The sequence below is a fragment of the Eleutherodactylus coqui genome, chromosome 8 (assembly GCF_035609145.1).
Source record: "Eleutherodactylus coqui strain aEleCoq1 chromosome 8, aEleCoq1.hap1, whole genome shotgun sequence".
Lineage (NCBI taxonomy): Eukaryota > Metazoa > Chordata > Amphibia > Anura > Eleutherodactylidae > Eleutherodactylus > Eleutherodactylus coqui.
In genome coordinates this window covers 1,222,319-1,242,737 of record NC_089844.1, presented here as the reverse complement: position 1 = coordinate 1,242,737, position 20,419 = coordinate 1,222,319, and the positions used below count along the sequence as shown (strand labels likewise).

General features: G+C 43.1%; 1 protein-coding gene across 1 annotated transcript in view; it reads left to right on the top strand.

The window, feature by feature from the left end:
• The window catches only part of LOC136576110 (scavenger receptor cysteine-rich type 1 protein M130-like), a 513,398-nt gene that overhangs the window by 257,269 nt on the left and 235,710 nt on the right, over nt 1-20,419 (top strand). Inside the window, exon 6 of the mRNA XM_066575131.1 lies at nt 13,742-14,053. Within this exon, the coding sequence (XP_066431228.1) occupies nt 13,742-14,053 (312 nt within the window). The remainder of the gene's footprint in view (nt 1-13,741; nt 14,054-20,419) is intronic.

The following is a 20,419-nucleotide window of genomic DNA, read 5'->3' as shown; positions in this document are numbered from 1 at the left end:
CCGGGGAGGAAAGCTAGGAACAATACAATTAAATCCATCAGGTTCCCCTCTATGAATCCTAGTGGTAGATACAGAGAAGGCTTTTGAGAAAGTTGGCTTTGATTTCCTAGAAATTGGATAATGGCTCTATTCACTTAACCCACAGCCAGAGTCTGAGTCACAGGGTTTATGTCATCCCCTCTCCTGATCCAGGAAAGTACAAGACATGGATGTCTCCTGTCTCCATTTTTTTATATGTTAACAATGGAATCTCTGGCCAATGCGATTAGACAAAATCATTCCATAACGGGATTGTGGTGCGCCAAACAGAACACAAGATGCTACTTTTTGCTGCCGACCTCCTATACGTGTCCTGTCCAAGGGTGGGCTTTTCAGTGATACTCCACGAGTTTAGAAATTTCAATGCGATCAGCAATTTTAAGGTAAACCTTCAAAAGTCAGATCTTGAATTTCTCCTTGCCACAGACCAAGGGGTAAAACCTTGAGAGACAGTTCCCCTACGAATGGAAACATTCCCCTATAAAATACTTAGGGTTCACTTTCCAACTGATTTGACTGAAGCCTTCACTCTGACTTTCATACCGTATGCCTCCAGTTTAGAGAGGGATTTGGATAAATGGAATCTGCTCTTTCTGTCCTGGAGTAGCAGAGTAAATGCCATTAAAATGGACACACTTCCAAAGTTTTTGTACCTGTGTCAAACTGTCCCAGTAAGAATACTCAGGCTTTTTCTGCAGTGTATCTGAGCATTGATCAGCAAATTTATATGGAGGGGCTGAGGACCTCACTTATGGTATAATCTCACATACACAAGGGAATCAGGAGGCCTGGGTTTCTCTCTATACTATAAAGCCAATTTTTCCAACTGCATTCTAAATTTAGTTAAACATCTGTCCACCAAGTTATGGTTAGAGGTGGAATGGGACACAGAGCACAGGCTAATACAGGGAGCATTCTGGATCCCTAGAGGCCTGATGGGAAATAAACTTATCCTGTCCCCATTCCTGACTCAGATGGTAGATGTTTAGTGCAGGTTCGCACCCAAATTCAAACTGATTTATTTACCAGACCCTCTTACATTGTTCGTGGCTAACCCTCAATTTGAGACCACCACTCATAGCCCATCACTACTATCCCTCCCAACTTTTTACATTCCTCTAAATAGGGGCATCGGGACCAAGTCAGCTCTTAGACCATTGATAGACTTTTTTTTAGAGACACTATAGAGACTATAGTCCCCCGTGGGTGTGTTTGCAAGGGGTTTCATAAAATCTCTGACACCTGAGGAGAACATGACTAAGCCACTTACTCCCTTAGGCCTCGGTCAGACAGACGTTTTTTGCCGCGATTTTCGGATCGCATGACGGATGCGCATCCGCAAATCGCGTGACCGGGGACGAAAAATCGCCGGAAAAATCTGCTCCTAGCCGCATTTTCTTTGAAACGGGCCCGAGCACAGGAGCGCTGTCCAGCCCATTGAATTCAATGGAGCCGGCAATACAGTCGGCTCCATTGAAAGCAATGGGCTGCCGGCGAGCGCAGGATGAATTTTCAGGAAGGGCTTAAAAATATAAGCCCTTCCCTGAAAATCATCCAAAAATGTGTAAAAATAAAAAAATATATATATATATACTCACCTTGTCCGTGCAGCCGGAGTTCAGCCGCGCCCGGCCGTCAGTTCTCCTGAACTGCTCTGAGTAGTATTCAGCAGCCGGGGATTTAAAATCCCCGCCTGCTGAATGGGCTGCCTCTGATTGGTAACAGCCTCACCAATCAGAGGCAGCTCTCACTCACCCATTCATGAATTCATGAATGGGTGAGTGAGTGCTGCCTCTGATTGGTCCCTGCGCTGAGCCAATCAGGGGCAGCTCTCAGCTATTAAATGACAGCTGAGAGCTGCCCCTGATTGGTCCCTGAGCTGAGCCAATCAGAAGCAGCACTCACTCACCCATTCATGAATTCATGAATGGGTGAGTGAGAGCTGCCTCTGATTGGTGAGGCTGTTACCAATCAGAGGCAGCCCATTCAGCAGGAGGGGATTTAAAATCCCCGCCTGCTGAATACTACTCAGAGCAGTTCAGGAGAACTGCCGGCCGGCCGCGGCTGAACTCCGGCTGCACGGACAAGGTGAGTATATATTTTTTTTTTATTTTTACACATTTTTGGATAGTTTTCAGGGAAGGGATTATATTTTTAAGCCCTTCCCGAAAATTCATCCTGCGCTCGCCGGCAGCCCATTGCTTTCAATGGAGCTGGCTGTATTACCGGCTCCATTGAATTCAATGGGCAAACATCATTCTTCTCTGCCACAGCTGTTACAGCTGTGGCAGAGGAGAATGATTTGTGTAGTATATGTTCTCAATGGGGTTAGCGCTGCTGCCACCGGCCCCATTGAGCGCATAGAGAACACAAGGAATCGCAGATCGCAGATAGTCGCGATCTGCGATTTCTTGTCCTATAATTTATCAGACAAGCGCATAACAAGCGCCCATGTGTCCGATACCATTGTAAAGCAATGGTTCTATAAAATCGCAGATCGCATGCGCATGCGCAAATCGCGCGAAGAATCGCCCATGTGACCTAGGCCTCAGAGGAAATATTTTTGTCCTTTGATCCTCCCAAACACCTGATCTCTGCATTATATAAGGAGCTGCTGTAGCGGGAGATAGAGGATGAAGCCCTGGGATATGTGGGAGTGTGGGAGAGAGAGCTTGGTAGGTGCCTGCCATGTGAACTATGGAAAAAAGCACATATTCCAACATCCAAGATGGAGGCTTCATGTAAATTGCCAGAACTCAATTACAAAATGTCTAAGTGGTATAGAACTCTGGAGAGATTGAATAACATTTTTGATCTGCCAATGGCTCCCCTTTATGCTGCAGATGCTGGGTAGCCATTGGCACTTTGATTCATATCTGGTGGAAATGTGCCCCATAGCCACATTGTGGCAGGATATCGTGACCCTATATAACTAAACATGTGAAACAGCCATCAGGCTTACCCCTGAGGCTGCCCTACTATTTATATTCACAGTTCTTTATCCTTGCTAATAGCCAAGTCATCCCCAGGAAGTGTTGTTCCTACATGCTTCCCTCTAGGGTGATGTGGCTGTATATGATAAACACCCTCATATGGTTTGAGGAGATAAGATTAGATGAGGACAATACACACCCATGCTTCTATGCTACCTGGCAACCTTGGATTACTATCTGGGCATCCTCAATGTTCGATGACCGGGTCCTAACAATTAGGACCTAGGCTTGAGTAACCATATACTGTGTGTTCCTATGATAAACCGGAACCATAAGTGGTCTGAGACCAATCTCCTGTCCTGCTTTCCCCCGCCTTGTCCTTCCCCTTCCTTTCCCCCCCACACATTGGATTTAGTTTTTATTTGTTTATAACTATTGCAAATTAGAGACAGTGATATCTTTCGAAACATGTAGAATCACTTCCCAATAGAAGATTGGGTAATATAACACTTATTTGTTTATAACTGTGTCTACATAACTGATACTTCAGAAAAGGCTGTCTTAATAAAAACTTTTTGAACATAAAAACTGCAGCTCATCCTTCAAAAGACAAGCACTCACAAACCCTCATCAATGCAAACATAAAAAGTACTTTTTTTTTAGTGGTGATACATAAATAAAACTAAGCTTAAGCCTCCAGGGCAGGGAAAAATCAGTAAACAGCATGCAGCAATGTGTTTTCCCCTAGTAGCTGTCCCCCTTCCTTCTCCCCTGGCCAAGCAGTCATTCCGGACAGAAGGGAGATGGACAGGGGGGAGCTGCAGCAGCGGGGAAGGGCCGAACACCAGTCTCCTGCATGTCCTGGTGCAGCCGCTGGGGAGAGAACAACAGCGCCGATTACCAGGAGCAGCAGCAGGGAAGGGGAGAGAAGAGAGTAGGACACCGGCAATGACCCAGGGGAGAGAACGCCACTGCGGATCATTATCATCAGCAGTAGCGGGGAATGGGAGAGAAGGGAGAAGGACAGCGGCGATTACCACCAGCAGCAGCAGGAAAGGGCGTGGGAACACAAAACTGCTGCAGGGAGCCTGGAAGAATTACAGCACCAGTGGGGAGCACAGCAGCAGGATCATCATACTGGCCTTCCAGGACCTGCAGGGGAGCCATTTCTGCAGCCAATCAGGTTCAGGGGGCATCATTGTTCTCTCCACCACTACTTCCTGGTGGCGTCAAGGTACAATAATACAAGCTAACATGTCATTTAACGACAAAAATGACTGCTGTAAAATTTAAATCCCAAAAATTGTGTAATTGTTTGTTTTTTCATTTCATTCTGCTTAAAATTTTTGGAACGTTTCTTAACACATCACATGGTACGTTATGTGCTACCAACAAAAATACAACTCACCGGGGGGCGTGGCCTGAATGCTATCTGAGCTAGTTGCACTCTTCTGAGCTTTCCAGCTCAATCCCTTCCCAAGCGACATAAAAGCATCAAAAGAGTGGGACCTTATCTTATCAGCAGAGGCACTTACCAGAGGGACTGCAGGAATGTCCAAAAGGAGGATTTCAAAGCCTCCCCCACAGAAAGTCTCTGACTTTTTTACTACCCGAGGCGCCAGCCGAGGTGAGACTGCAGCTGCTTACTGCCCCCCCCCCTCCCCCCCGAAGAAGCTCCTTCAGCTGAAGTCTCGGCCAGGGAGGACAACGGAGATGCTGTAGCCTGCAACCGATCACACGCTCATAAAGTTCAACGCCAGAGGAGGGTGAGTGATATAAATTTACCTCACGATCACAGCGAGGAGCTAGGCAAGATGCCGCTCATAACTGATTTTCAGCAGGAAGTGAACCAGTCCCCATTTTCTAGCCCTGAAAAACAACGGCAAAGAATGGCTTCTTCATCCCCCTCAGCCTCCAGCCTGTCTCTGTCAGAATACCCGATTTTAACCCTTCCCTCCTCTGACCAACCTGCCTCAGAACTTTTCATTAAAAATATTGTGGTTGCTCTGAGGAGATCAATACAAAACAATTTCAACCTTCTGTCTTCCTCTGTAAATGCATCATTACAAGATCTAGGCGACCGCACAGATCATATGGAAAACAAAATGGAGGAGCTAACTACTTCTCACAACAACCTGATTGACTCTCATTATACTTTAGAGGACGAAGTAACCGCCATTAAAAATAAACTTGTGGATTTAGAAGAGAGAAATAGGCGAAATAATATAAAATTCCGAGGCATACCCGAAAACATTAGCCAACCTAATCTGAAAAGTTTCCTCTCTCAACTTATTTGCGCCATACCTCTTGACGTACCAGAATCTGAACGCATCATCGACAGGGCTCATAGACTCCCAAAACCAAATTTCCTCCCTGCAGAAATCCCAAGGGATGTCATTGTGAGAGTCCATTTTTTTCATGTCAAAGAGGCCATGATGCAAGCCGCGAGAAAAATGGGCACTTTACCAGACCCATTCTCAAAGATCCAAATGTATGTAGACCTCTCTCAGGCAACTATTCGAGCATGGAAAGCTTTTGCTCCAATCACTTCTGCTCTACGTTCTAAGAAAATCCTATACAAGTGGTGATTCCCAACAAAATTACTAGTCCACAAAGAGGGCTCCTTCCACGTAATTCCTACTCCCCCAGAAGGCAACACAATTCTAACATCTTGGAACATCCCTGTACCAATGGACATCCGCAACACCTCAGCTCCAGCATCAAGCAAAGTTCCCAACTCTTGGTCCCGCAAGCCGCACACCTGAATTGACTCTGACAACGTTTGCCTCCAATTTGTAATTTTAATTCTTCTCTCCATATAGTTTGAGCACTCTCACTCAAGTCAAATATAATGGAAGGGGATTGATTCCAGGCAAATTTTTTTCCATTCCCCACAAATATGCAGGCAGTAATTCCTGCTTTTCACTCTGTTTGGTTTATTTGCTTTGTTTTTATATTTCATTTACCTAGGCATCAAGATTCTACTACCACTTCTCTCCTGATTAACGAATCCGATATCTACTTAGCAGTATGTACTTCTAAGTGTTTATTTTTTATTGTGGATGCGGTCCTTTTTCAACCTCAAGATTGTGTTATCTACTTAACCAACATCCATAATGCTTAAAATTCAAAACGCAAGGGGTCTAAACTCTCCCTTCAAGAGAGCTGCAGTTTGGAAAGATGCCAGACAAGCAGGCGCCGATGTTATTTGTATACAGGAGACTCATTTCTCCTCTACAGCATGTCCAAAATTTTCTAACAAAGACTACCCCCAAATTTACATGTCATGCACCCCCAAAAAACAGGCAGGTGTCCTAACAGCCTTTAAAGCAAACACCAATTTCTCAACATAGACCATTGCCCTATCACCCTGGCTAATATTTATGCCCCTAACAAAGCTCAAATTTCCTTCCTAAACAAAGTTATAAAAAAAAATTAAAATCTGCAATTTGGTAAGCTGATAATATGCGGGGACTTTAACATCACCCCAGACAGAGAACAAGACTCAACGAACAGGCTTAGATCTTCTCCTATACTAGCCCCATGGCTTCACAAAGAAGCTTTATATGACTCATTCAGATGCCTAAATTCCTCGTCTAGGGAATATACCTATTTTTCCCCATGACACAAATCCTTCTCTCGTATTGATCTCTTTTTAATAGATAGATGGACCCTCCCACTGGTCACTTCCTCAGAGGTTGGAATAGCAACATGGTCAGATCACGCTCAAATACTAATGAAAATAAAACTCAGTCATTTTAAAACAAACACAAAAATCTGGCGTGTAAAAGTTCCCCTGATCAAATGCCCAATAAACAAAGCTGCAATTACTAAGGCCCTGGAGGAATACTTCATTTTAAATGCCGATCCCGAGATCAGCCCCTACACCCTTTGGAACGCTCATAAAGCGGTTATTAGAGGGGTTCTGATTAAACTAAACTATCAGCATAAAATAAATAAACAAAAACAAATAAACTCCTAAAGCAAATTCACAGTATCGAAAAGAAAATTCAAAAAAATCCTTTAAACATAGATCAAATAGACCTTAATACCCTCAGAAGAAAACTAAGAGTGATTCTAATAGAAGAACACAACAAGAATTACAACTATATGAAAGCCAACTACTACTCCTCTCATAACAAGCCATCCAAACTGATGTCCAATATAACTAAACCAAATCCCATCAAAGCGAGAATTCCCTTCCTAATTAAATCAAACTACCCTAAAACCAAAATTACACATCCACAAGACATAACAAACGAATTTAGCTCCTTTTATGCCAATTTATATAATTTAAAAGACGACACAGCAATGCTTAAACCAAACTCCTCCATTATCAATGATTTCCTACAAAAAAGGCCTCTCCCAAAAATAGACCCCTTGTGTCACACTCTTGACGACCCTATCTCTATAAAAGAAGTCATCTCTACAATTAAGGTACTTAAAAATTCCAAATCGCCTGGTCTTGATGGATTCACTAACAAATACTATAAAATCTTCGCACAGTCCCTATCTCCTCATCTGACTTCCATCTTTAATGAAGCTATGTCCTCAGGGGTCATGCCCCCGGAGATGCTCCAAGCCACTATCATTACTATTCCCAAACCCGGCAAATCATCGGACACCCCAGCAAATTTCAGGCCAATCTCTCTCCTCAACTCTGACACAAAGCTTTTCTCTAAAATTTTAGCATCAAGCTTACTTCAATTTCTCCCAAACTTAATACATAGTGACCAAGTGGGCTTCACCAAGGGAAGACAGTCATGACGGCACTAGGAGGGTCCTTAACCTCCTGGCCGGTGTGGGGTTGAGTCGAGCGCCTTCTCTCCTCCTTGCCCTGGATGCAGAGAAGGCGTTTGATAGACTCCACTGGGGCTTTATTTTCGCCACCCTGGAAAAATTCGGCATCCGTAACAATTTCTTAAAAGCTATCAAAGCCTAATCCACCCCGTCCGCCAGTGTATTAACTGATGGAGCCTTATCTGATCCCTTCCCGATAACTAATGACTCGAGACAGGGTTGCCCCCTCTCTCCTTTACTATTCATAATGGTAATTGAACCCATGGCCGAAATGATCAGAAGTTCCCCCCATGTTACGGGCTTCCCGATTGGAGGAAGATAGCATAAGATTGGTCTATATCCTGATGATGTTCTCCTAACCCTCGCTAATCCTATTGTCTCTTTAAGACACGCACAAAACAAAAACAGAGTTCAGCAACGCTTCGTACTACAAACTAAATATAAATAAATCTCAGATCCTTGGAATAAACATCCCCTCCTAGCTAAAAGAAACTATTCAATCTGAATTCGAATTCACGTGGAAACCCTCGATTCCATACCTTGGTATAACTATATCCTTCCCAATACCGGAAAGGGTCGCGATTAACTTGGACCCTTTATACCTTTCAATCCAAGAAGAACTAAAATCCCTGTGCAAGATCGAATACTCTTGGCTTGGAAGGATCATGCTATATAAAATGCTAGTCTTACCCAAACGTTTATACATTTTTCGAACTATTGCCCTCCCTATTCCCCATAATAGAGTCATCGAATTCCAAAAACAACTATGTAACTTCATCTGGAATAAAAGACCTAGAGTCGCTTCCACAATATTATTTCTTAACAGAAGACGGGGAAGTGGGGGGGGGGGGGGGGGCTTGGCGTTCCGGACCTATGGGCATATTGCCAGGCTATCAACTTAAACATATCTAGATCCTGGTTTGGAAAGGCACAACATCCTCCTTGGCTGTCTATTGAAAAACAGTTCAACAAAAATAGGGGGCTGGACACCCTGCTATTGGCAACAACATCAGCTGAGTCCCCGCTTTACCCTTCTTCAGAGCTTAACTTACAAGCCTGGAACATCTACAACCTTAAACTAAAACCGAACACAAATAGAAAAGAGATCGTCCTCCCACTAGAGATTCTTACATATTTTATCCCTGGGCTTTCTACCCTTCCCTGGTCTAAAGCAGGAGTAAAGTATATCGATGATCTATAAGCAGCAGATAAGATATTGTCTTTCCAAACTCTAAGAGACAATTACGGCATCTCCCCTAAAGAACTTCACTCGTATTATCAGATGTGATCTTTCTTATCTACATTTCCCCTGGAAAGATGCTTCCTACACAATGATATAACCACTTTACTCTCCAAAAATGTCCCCTTAAACATTTCCATGACTAGAAATTTCTATAATATTCTTTCAGGAAATACAAACACAAAAAAGAAAATGCACTTGCTAAACATGTATGGCTTGAGAAAGGTGCTTTACCTCGCACCGAAACGCGTTGCCTTATTAAAAGTTTACGTTTGGTTTCAACACCTGGACCATTACTATGCAATTTGGAGCATAGCTCTATATCTTGTGGTGGACACTCTGAGGAGGGGGCATTTGTGCATCATACCCCCCTCCTTCCAAGTAAGTGTTATATCTCACCATTATTGACACGTGAATCCATCCTCAGTTTACTCCACTTGTGAGCGCGAATCCCTTTTTTTCTGACGTTTTTTTTCTTCTTCTTTTTTCACTTGCTAAACTGGGAATATGACCTGAAAAAATCATTCCCCGTAGACCAGTGGCTGACAGCCTTTACTTGGGCAAACAAATCTACTCTATCCACAAACCTCCTCCAAATACATTACAAATTGTTTACCAGATGGTATTACACACCCTCCAAAATAGCAAGATGCTTTCCTAACTTAGACAATAAATGCTGGAGGAGATGCGGCCGAGAGGGTTCTCTCTTGCATTTGTTTTGGGACTGCCCATTAATACAACCTTTTGTGGAGAGAAATATTTCATATTGTATGGAAAATTTCAAATCACTCAGTGCCTAAATCACCGGAACTTGCCTAACTACTACTAAATTGTAGATACATCCCCCTTTCAAAACGAAAATTGATTTGCCACCTATTAATGGTAGTCAAACTTGCCATTACCAGAAAGTGGAAATCTACAGTTCCCCCATCTGTAGCTGAAGTGGTTGATACCATGTCGGACCATTGCTCTTACGAAAAAATCCTTGCCTTGGCAGGAGATTCCACACCCAACTACCTAAATACTTGGAACCCTTGGTTGAAACATATACGATGAGCTCCTTGCAAATAGATAATTTAAGTTAACTCCACACACATTTCTCTTGAGGTTTTTTTTTCTCCTGTTCTGAAGACCGCTTTAAAGTGTTCTAGTGTGCTCTAACTTGTTCTTTCATAACCTTTGAAATGCTTTAAGGGTTTCTTTATAGCCTTATTTAGTGCTGCAAACGCTATCACTCTTACTTTATTTCATCAATATGCGCATATCATTTATTAATTATTTGTTTTAACAATGACAACATCTCTAAAGTCATGTAATCTTGTAACCCAGATGTATGATGATATTTGAACCGAGGTGATACCTTTGATTTGTAACACTATTTTTCTTCATAAAACCCAATAAAAATTTATTTGGAAAAAGATAAATAAATAAGACTCACCCTGCAAAAAAACAACCCCTCATATGATTATGATTTTGAAAAAAAAGTTATGGCTTTTGAAGTTGGGGATGAAAAAATGAAATCTAGTTGGGTCTTAGGGGGTTAAGGTTTTTCTCCCTATTTACCTTCATGTGACATGATGAGGATTGTCTTCTGCTCTCTACACAAAAAGCCGTTCATATAATATCTGAGCAGTAAGAATCTGGGTATAAAATAACACATATTCTTCGCGTTATCACCTCTGATACCAGAACAGTGGAAATACCCTAATATCCAGCATTAGAACTTACAGGATTCCCTACATACTGCTAATAAAGCTCATGTACTGACAAAGAGAGGAAACAAGATATTGGGGGAAATCTTCTAAGGCCAGCATTTCTAATGCTGGTTTTAGGGACTTCCAGGCAGAACGAACTAGGCTGCAACCTGTGGTAAATTCTGTGCCAAAATCTGAAGGCTTCCTGCAAATTTTGATGCAAAATTGAAAATGGCTGAAAATCTACCTGCAATTCTGTATCAAAATCTGCAGCCAGACCTGCAGATCTTGGTGTTGAATTCCGCAGCTGCAGATTTGGCTGCGTCTTGTGGCGTAATTCCATTTGATGTGAAAGTACCCTTAGTATAACATTCCTGCATCTCCATGCACCTACACAGAAATGTACGTCAGGTCTGACGTAGCATACATACCTAACATAATTTAACCTAGCTTCTGGCATAGATTGTACATAAAACTATTAGTTTAGGAAAGCCATGTCCCCTCCTGAGCCCCACCTACTTTTTCATTAAAAAGGTCAGTGCAAAAAGAATGGTAACAATATTTTTAACAAATGTGGCTTACACAAAAATGTGCAACTTTCCTCCACCAGAATTCAGATGTAAATTACTTAAAAAATGTCCCTGATTGGCTTTTCTCCTCTTTATTACCAGATACTAGTAATTATTAGGAAACTATAGCACCAGTGTTTCTTGTGGCACAATGCGCCACACAGCTTTGCTACATGGTACATACATTTTGATCCCGACACATCACATACACAACTCTTCAACATCCATTTGATTCCCAAACATAACACACAGCTCTGCTACATGGTACATCCATTATGATCCCCACACATAACACACACAGCTCTACTACATCCATCCTCTTTTCCACACATTACACACAGCACATTACACACTAAGCTGTACTATCTCCATCCTGACCCCACACATCACACACACAGTGCATTACATACAGCTCTACTACATCCATTCTGACCCCACACATTGCATACGCAGCACATTACAGACACAGCTCTACTACATGGTACATCCATTATGACCCCCACACATCACATACAGTACACTACACACAGCTTTACTACATCCATTCTGCCCTCACACATTACATACACAGCACATTACACACACAACTTTACTACATCCATCCTGATTCCTACACATTAGACACACAGCACATTATGCACTCAGCTCTGCTACATGGTAAACCCATTATGTTCCCTACACATCACACACACAGTTCTACTACATCCATCTTGATTCCCACACATCACACACAGCGCATTACACACACAGCTCTGCTACATGGTACGTCCATTATGATGCCCACACATAACACACACAGCACTATTATATCAATCCTGATTTTCACTCATTACACACACATCACATTACACACACACAGCTCTACTACATGAATGCTGACCACACATATTGCACACATAGCTTTACTACATCCATCCTGACCCCACACATTACACACACAGGACATTACACACACAGCTTAACTACATCCATCCTGACCGCACACATTACATACACAGCACATTACAAACACAGCTCTACTACATGGTACATCTATTATGATCCCCACACATCACACACAGCTCTACTACATCCATTCTGATTCCCACATATGACACACACATCACATTACACACAGCTCTACTGCATTCATCCTGATCCCACATATTACACACACAGCTCCACTACACCCATCAAGACCACATACATTACACACACAATGCATAACATAAAAAAGCTCCACTGCATCCTTTCTGACCCAACACTTTACACACACACAGTACTTTACACACACAGCTCTACTACATGGTACATCCATTATGATCCCCACACATCACACACAGCTCTACTACATCCATGCTGATCTCCACATATCACACACAACTGTACCTCAAATCCACTAGTTGCCCTAGTGGCCATCAAAGTAGCTACACTGCTGCAAGATTATATGTAATATTGCAGCAGTATGGTCACTTAGATGGCCACTAGGGGGCATGAGTACAGCTGTTTTAGGTGGTCTGTGTAGCAGGGAAGGGTTTTCTCTGTGTTGGAACCAGCTAATTAGGTCAATTATGTGAAACCTGTGAGGGCAGAATTCACCAATCTGATGAACATCGCTGTGTACTGTGAATCAATAGAGATTGGTAAATCCAGATATTATAAGGACAAGAGATAATGAATCTGACATGACTAAGGGCTCGTCCACACTGGCATTAGCTGAACACACTCTTTTTCCATTCAAAAAACGGAAATAAAATGGAATGGAGTTAAACAGAAAAAATGGAACTACGTCCATTATTAATTAAACCCATTTAAATCAGTGATGAACAAAGCAAAAACATTTAATTCAGTTTGCATTTCTAGTTCTCCGCTCCTCATATGGGAAAAACTGCCTAAGGAAAATAACCCATTTAGAATAATTTGTTACTTTCCAATGTATATTCTATCCATATTGCATGCAGATGAAAGTGTACATTCAGGCTTAATCTAGTAATAAAGCTTTTCTGCAGATATTTTCCATGTTGCAGTATGTAGACAGTTTCAGACCTCCTGTATACACTCTTTGTCTACACAAATATACATAAACACTTGTGACTTGATGGTGTAGATGATATTTCTGGGATGTGGGGTGTAGTAAGAGATATTACTATTGGTCGCTGCTCTTAGGGATTCTCTCATGAAGACTGCTGTTATAAGAAGTTGGCTCTGGCTTCTCTAGTCCATGACCATCAGCTGGGATCTCTGGGAGCCACATCTGGGGATTCTGGTGAATTGACTCCCATGTGATGCAGAATCTACCAGATCCACCAGCTGCCCCTCCTCATTCTGGCTCACAGAGAGGGACCTCGAGGACTAGTCACCCCTCTAAGATGTGCATTGTGATTAATAGGCATATGGAGAGGGGACGTCATGGTGAGACAAGCGCTGTTATACTAGTATTTCCTTATATTCATGGATTTTTATATTATTTTCTGTTTATTTTCACAGCTCCAGTGAGACTTTCTGGAGGAAACACTGAATGTGAAGGATTAGTGCAAGTGAGATATGGAGAAGAATGGTGGGGAGTGGAATATGACACTGGCAACAGAGAATACATTGCTAATATAGTTTGTAGAGAGCTGGGATGTAACACTACAAATGTACAACATCGTGTGACCAGAGGGGATATATTTGTGGATGATTACAGGAGGAGCTTGGATCTAAAATGTACAGGAGGAGAGTCATCCTTGTCACAGTGTCATCATTCTATACACGATGGTCTATATCCTTTTGCATCTCTGATTGGAGTGCGATGCTCGGGTAAGAGACATCTCTTTCCTCTCCACACATCACACACTGGACTGGATACAGCATTATACCTGACAACATGTACAATAACTGCACCGACAACTGCTGAGAGAATGACACTAACTATCAACCTGCAGCAGCTTCATCCAAAGATGTTTTTTTCAGCGATCAGTCCAATCATGAAGGGTTATTATACTGGTGTAAAAGACCCGCTGTGTACATGTCTGTGTGGATGAAGGACCTGTGATGATATAATCATGTGACCAGTACATGAGGACAGAGTTTAGCAGTACTGAGGATAGATGGTGGTGAAAAGCCTGTGATGATATAATCATTAGCGCCCAAACATGGCAGAGTTTCACCCCGCCAAGGACCACATTTCTGCCCTAGGCAGTCAGTATATTTGTGCCAGACAGGTAAAGCAATGCAATGGGAACTCATTGTGCACTCACAGCATAGGCTAGCCCAAGAAACTCAAGCATGGTATTACACATGAGGAAATCAGAGTGCCCAAATATGGCAGAGTTTCCACGTGCGAAGGGCCTCGGCCTACATTTCTGCCCTAGTCAGTCAGTGGGTTTGTGTCAGGCAGGTAAAACACCGCAATGGGAAGTCTTTGTGCACCCACAGCATAGGCGAGCCCCTGGAACTTAAAGGGGTGGTCTCGCGAAAGCAAGTGGGTCTATACACTTCTGTATGGCCATATTAATGCACTTTGTAATATACATCGTGCATTAAATATGAGCCATACAGAAGTTATTCACTTACCTGCTCCGTTGCTAGCGTCCCCGTCGCCATGGTTCCGTCTAATTTCGGTGTCTTCTTGCCTTTTTAGACGCGCTTGCGCAGATCCGTCTTCTCCCTTCTTCTCCCTTCGGCTCCGCTCGGCAGCATCGGCATTTTGGCTCCGCCCCCTTGTACGCATCATCGCGTAGCTCCGCCCCATGACGTGTGCCGGTTCCAGCCTCCTGATTGGCTGGAATCGGCACATGACGGGGGCGGAGCTACGCGATGACGCGAAAAGGGGGCGGAGCCAAAACTCTGATGCTTCCAAGACCAGCCGAAGGGAGAAGATGCATCTGCGCAAGCGCGTCTAAAAAAGCAAGAAGACACCGAAGTTAGACGGAACCATGGCAACGGGGACGCTAGCAACGGAGCAGGTAAGTGAATAACTTCTGTATGGCTCATATTTAATGCACGATGTATATTACAAAGTGCATTAATATGGCCATACAGAAGTGTATAGACCCACTTGCTTTCGCGAGACCACCCCTTTAAAGATGGTATTACGCATAAAGAAATCACAGCGCCCGAACATGGCAAAGTTTCACCCCATCAAGGACCTTGGCCCACACCATCAGCAATCATGGGCATAAAGCGGACTTTGATGATAGTACAGCTGTGAACATCTCATTTAATTATTTGCGGTTGCTTTCACTGCTCCAAAGACTGGATTAACCCGGAACAAGTTCCACAGGCCCAACCTGGTGCAGTTGCATTTCCCCCAGGACATAGGCCTCTGCCTAAACCCTCAGCAATCGCGGACATGAAGCGGACTTCGATGCTAGTACAGCTGTGAACATCTCATTAATGCAGTAATGCTCCTCTTGTTTGGCCCAAACCAGTGTCTCAGATAACTGTGATAACACGGGAGAAAATACATGTTGCCCAGTGTTGATCCATGACAGGAGGAGGAGGTGGCATTACAAGGTCAAGAAACCATGACCAGGACCCGCTATAGTCTGTGTGGGAAGTACGTGAGCGGGGCCTGGGTCAGGCTTGGTCCCAGCCTCCACCTTGTGTGACCCAAGGTGCCTTGAGTTACATAGCAATAGGAAATCCATGTGTCCTCACACAGATAGCTCAACACTGCCAGGGGAAGTCTTTGAGTTCCTTGGGCTCGCCTATGCTGTCAGTGCACAAAGATGGTATTACACAGGAAGAAATCAGAGAGCCCAAACATGGGAGAGTTTCACCCTGCCAACGACCTTTGCCTCGGCCCACAATTCATGCCCTAGTCAGTCAGTGTATTTGTGCCAGATAGGTAAAACACCGCGATGGGAAGACTTAGTGCACCCATAGTGTAGACAGACTCCTGAAACATTCCTGTAGCAAAGGTATAAACAGACCCCCGTAACATTTCTTTAGTAAAAGTATAGGCAGACCCCAGTGACATTTCTGTAGCAGTAGTATAGGCAAACAAACACTAGTAACATTTCAGTATCAAACATATAGACAGACCCCTGTAACATTTCTGTAGCAGAAGTATACGCAGACCCCAGTAACATTTCTGTAGTAAAGGTATAGGCAGACCCCTGTAACATTGCTGTAGCAGAAGTATAAACAGACCCCTGTAACATTTCTGTAGCAAAGGTATAGGCAAACCCAAGTAACATTTTTGTAGTAAACGAATAGACAGACCCCTGTAACATTTCTGTAGCAGAAGTATAGGCAAACAAACACCAGTAACATTTCAGTAGCAAACGTATAGGTGGACCCCAGTAACATTTCTGTAGCAGAAGTATACGCAGACCACTGTAACATTTCTGTAGCAGAAGTATAGGCAGACCCCAGTAACATTTCTGTAGCAAAGGTATAGGCAGACCCCTGTAACATTTCTGTAGCTGCAATTTAGGCAGACCCCAGTAACATTTCTGCAGCAGAATTATAGGCAGACCCCTGTAACATTTCTGTAGCGAAGGTATAGGTAGACCCCTGTAACATTTCTGTAGCTACAGTTTAGGCAGACCCCAGTAACATTTCTGCAGCAGAAATATAGGCAGACCCCAGTAACAGTTCTGTAGTAAAAGAATAGACAGACCCCAGTAACATTTCTGCAGCAGAAGTATAGGCAGACCCCAGTAACCTTTCTGTAGTAAAAGTATAGGAAGACCCCAGTAGCATTTCTGTAGTAACACTATAGACAGACCCTGTAACATTTCTGTAGAAGAAGTGTAGGCAGACTCCTGTAACATTTCTATTGGAAAGGTATAGGCATAGGCAGACCCCTGTAACATTTCTGTAGGAAAGGTATAGGCAGACCCAAGTAACATTTCTGCAGCAGAAATATAGGCAGACCCCAGTAACATTACTGTAGTAAAAGTATAGATAGAGCACAGTAACATTTATGTAGCAGATATATAGGCAGACCCCTGTAACATTTCTGTAGCAAAGGTATAGGCAGTCCCCTGTAACATTTCTGTAGCAAAGGTATAGGCAGACCCCAGTAACATTTCTGTAGCAAGAGCATAGGCAGACCCCTGTAACATTTCTGTAGCTGCAGTTTAGGCAGACCCCAGTAACATTTCTGCAGCAGAAATATAGGCAGACCCCATTAACATTTCTGTAGTAAAAGAATAGACAGACCCCAGTAACATTTCTGCAGCAGAAATATAGGCAGACCCCAGTAGCATTTCTGTAGTAAAAGTATAGGCAGACCCCAGTAGCATTTCTGTAGTAACACTGTAGACAGATCCCTGTAACATTTCTGTAGTAACACTACAGGCAGACCCCTGTAACATTTCTGTAGGAAAGGTATAGGCAGACCCCTGTAACATTTCTGTAGGAAAGGCATGGGCAAACTCCAGTAACATTTCTGCAGCAGAAATATAGGCAGACCCCAGTAACATTTCTGTAGTAAAAGTATAGGCCGACCGCAGTAGCATTTCTGTAGTAACACTATAGACAGACCCCTGTAACATTTCTGTAGCAGAAGTATAGGCAGACCCCTGTAACATTTCTGTAGGAAAGGTATGGGCAGACCCCTGTAACATTTCTGTAGTAAACGTATAGACAGACCCCTGTAACATTTCTGTATTAAAAGTATAGGCAGACCCCAGTAGCATTTCTGTAGTAACATTGTAGACAGATCCCTGTAACATTTCTGTATTAAAAGTATAGGCAGACCCCAGTAGCATTTCTGTAGTAACATTATAAACAGACCCCTGTAACATTTCTGTAGCAGAAGTATAGGCAGACCCCTGTAACATTTCTGTAGGAAAGGAATAGGCAGACCCCTGTAACATTTCTGTAGGAAAGGTATAGGCAGACCCCTGTAACATTTCTGTTGGAAAGGTATAGGCGGACCCCTGTAACATTTCTGTAGGAAAGGTATAGGCAGAGGTAGACCCCGGTAACATTTTTGTAGAAAAGGTATAGGCAGACCCCTGTAACATTTCTGTAGCAGAAGTGTAGGCAGACCCCTGAAACATTTCTGTAGGAAAGGTATAGGCAGACCCCTGTAACATTTCTGTTGGAAAGGTATAGGCAGAGGCAGACCCCTGTAACATTTTTGTAGAAAACGTATAGGCAGACCCCAGTAACATTTCTGTAGTAAAAGTATAGGCAGACCACAGTAGCATTTCTGTAGTAAAAGTATAGGCAGACCCCAGTAGCATTTCTGTAGTAACACTATAGACAGACCCCTGTAACATTTCTGTAGCAGAAGTATAGGCAGACCCCTGTAACATTTCTGTAGCTGAAGTTTAGGCAGACCCCTGTAACATTTCTGTAGCAAAGGTATAGGCAGACCCCTGTTACATTTCTGTAGCTGCAGTTTAGGCAGACCCCAGTAACATTTCTGTAGTAAAAGAATAGACAGGCCCCAGTAACATTTCTGCAGCAGAAGTATAGGCAAACCCCAGTAACATTTCTGTAGTAAAAGTATAGGCAGACCCCAGTAGCATCTCTGTAGTAACACTATAGACAGACCCCTGTAACATTTCTGTAGCAGAAGTATAGGCAGGCCCCTGTAACATTTCTTTAGGAAAGGTATAGACAGACCCCTGTAACATTTCTGTAGGAAGGTTTAGGCAGACCCCAGTAACATTTCTGTAGGAAAGGTATAGGCAAACCCCATTAACATTTCTGCAGCAGAAATATAGGCAGACCCCAGTAACATTTCTGTAGTATAAGAATAGACAGACCCAAGTAACATTTCTGTAGTAAAAGTATAGGCAGACCCCAGTAGCATTTCTGCAGTAACACTATAGACAGAGCCCTGTAACATTTCTGTAGCAGAAGTATAGGCAGACCCCTGTAACATTTCTGTAGCAGAAGTGTAGGCAGACCCCTGTAACATTTCTGTAGCAGAAGTGTAGGCAGACTCCTGTAACATTTCTGTAGGAAAGGTATAGGCAGACCCCTGTAACATTTCTGCAGCAGAAATATAGGCAGACCCCTGTAACATTTCTGCAGCAGAAATATAGGCAGACCCCAGTAACATTTCTGTAGTAAAAGAATAGACAGACCCAAGTAACATTTCTGTAGCAGAAGTATAGGCAGACCCCAGTACATTTCTGTAGCAGAAGTATAGGCAGACCCCAGTACACTTCTGTAGTAAAAGTATAGGCAGACCGCTGTAGCATTTCTGTAGTAACACTATAGACAGACCCCTGTAATATTTCTGTAGCAGATGTATAGGCAGACCCCTGTAACATTTCTGTAGCTAAAGTTTAGGCAGACCCCTGTAACATTTCTGTAGCAAAGGTATAGGTAGACCCCTGTAACATTTCTGTAGCAAAGGTATAGGCAGACCCCTTTAACATTTCTGTAGCAAAGGTATAGGCAGACCCCTGTAACATTTCTGTAGCTGCAGTTTAGGCAGACCCCAGTAACATTTCTGCAGCAGAAATATAGGCAGACCCCAGTAACATTTCTGTAGTAAAAGAATAGACAGACCCCAGTAGCATTTCTGTAGCAGAAGTATAGGCAGACCCCAGTAACATTTCTGTAGTAAAAGTATAGGCAGACCCCAGTAGCATTTCTGTAGTAACACTATAGACAGACTCCTGTAACATTTCTGTAGGAAAGGTATAGGCAGACCCCTGTAAGATTTCTGTAGGAAAGTTATAGGCATAGGCAGACCCTGTAACATTTCTGTAGGAAAGGTATAGGCAGACCCCAGTAGTCTTTCTGCAGCAGAAATATAGGCGGACCCCAGTAACATTACTGTAGTAAAAGTATAGACAGAGCACAGTAACATTTATGTAGCAGAAGTATAGACAGACCCCTGTAACATTTCTGTAGCAGAAGTATAGGGAGACCCCAGTAACATTTCTGTAGTAAAAGTATAGGCAGACCCCAGTAGCATTTCTGTAGAAACACTATAGACAGACCCCTGTAACATTTCTGTAGCAGAAGTATAGGCAGACCCCTGTAACATTTCTGTAGGAAAGGTATAGGCAGACCCCTGTAACATTTGTGTAGGAAAAGTATAGGCAGACCCCTGTAATATTTCTGTAGGAAAGGTATAGGCAGACCCCTGTAACATTTCTGTAGGAAAGGTATAGGCAGACCCCTGTAACATTTCTGTAGGAAAGGTATAGGCAGACCCCTGTAACATTTCTGTAGGAAAGGTATAGGCAGACCCCTGTAACA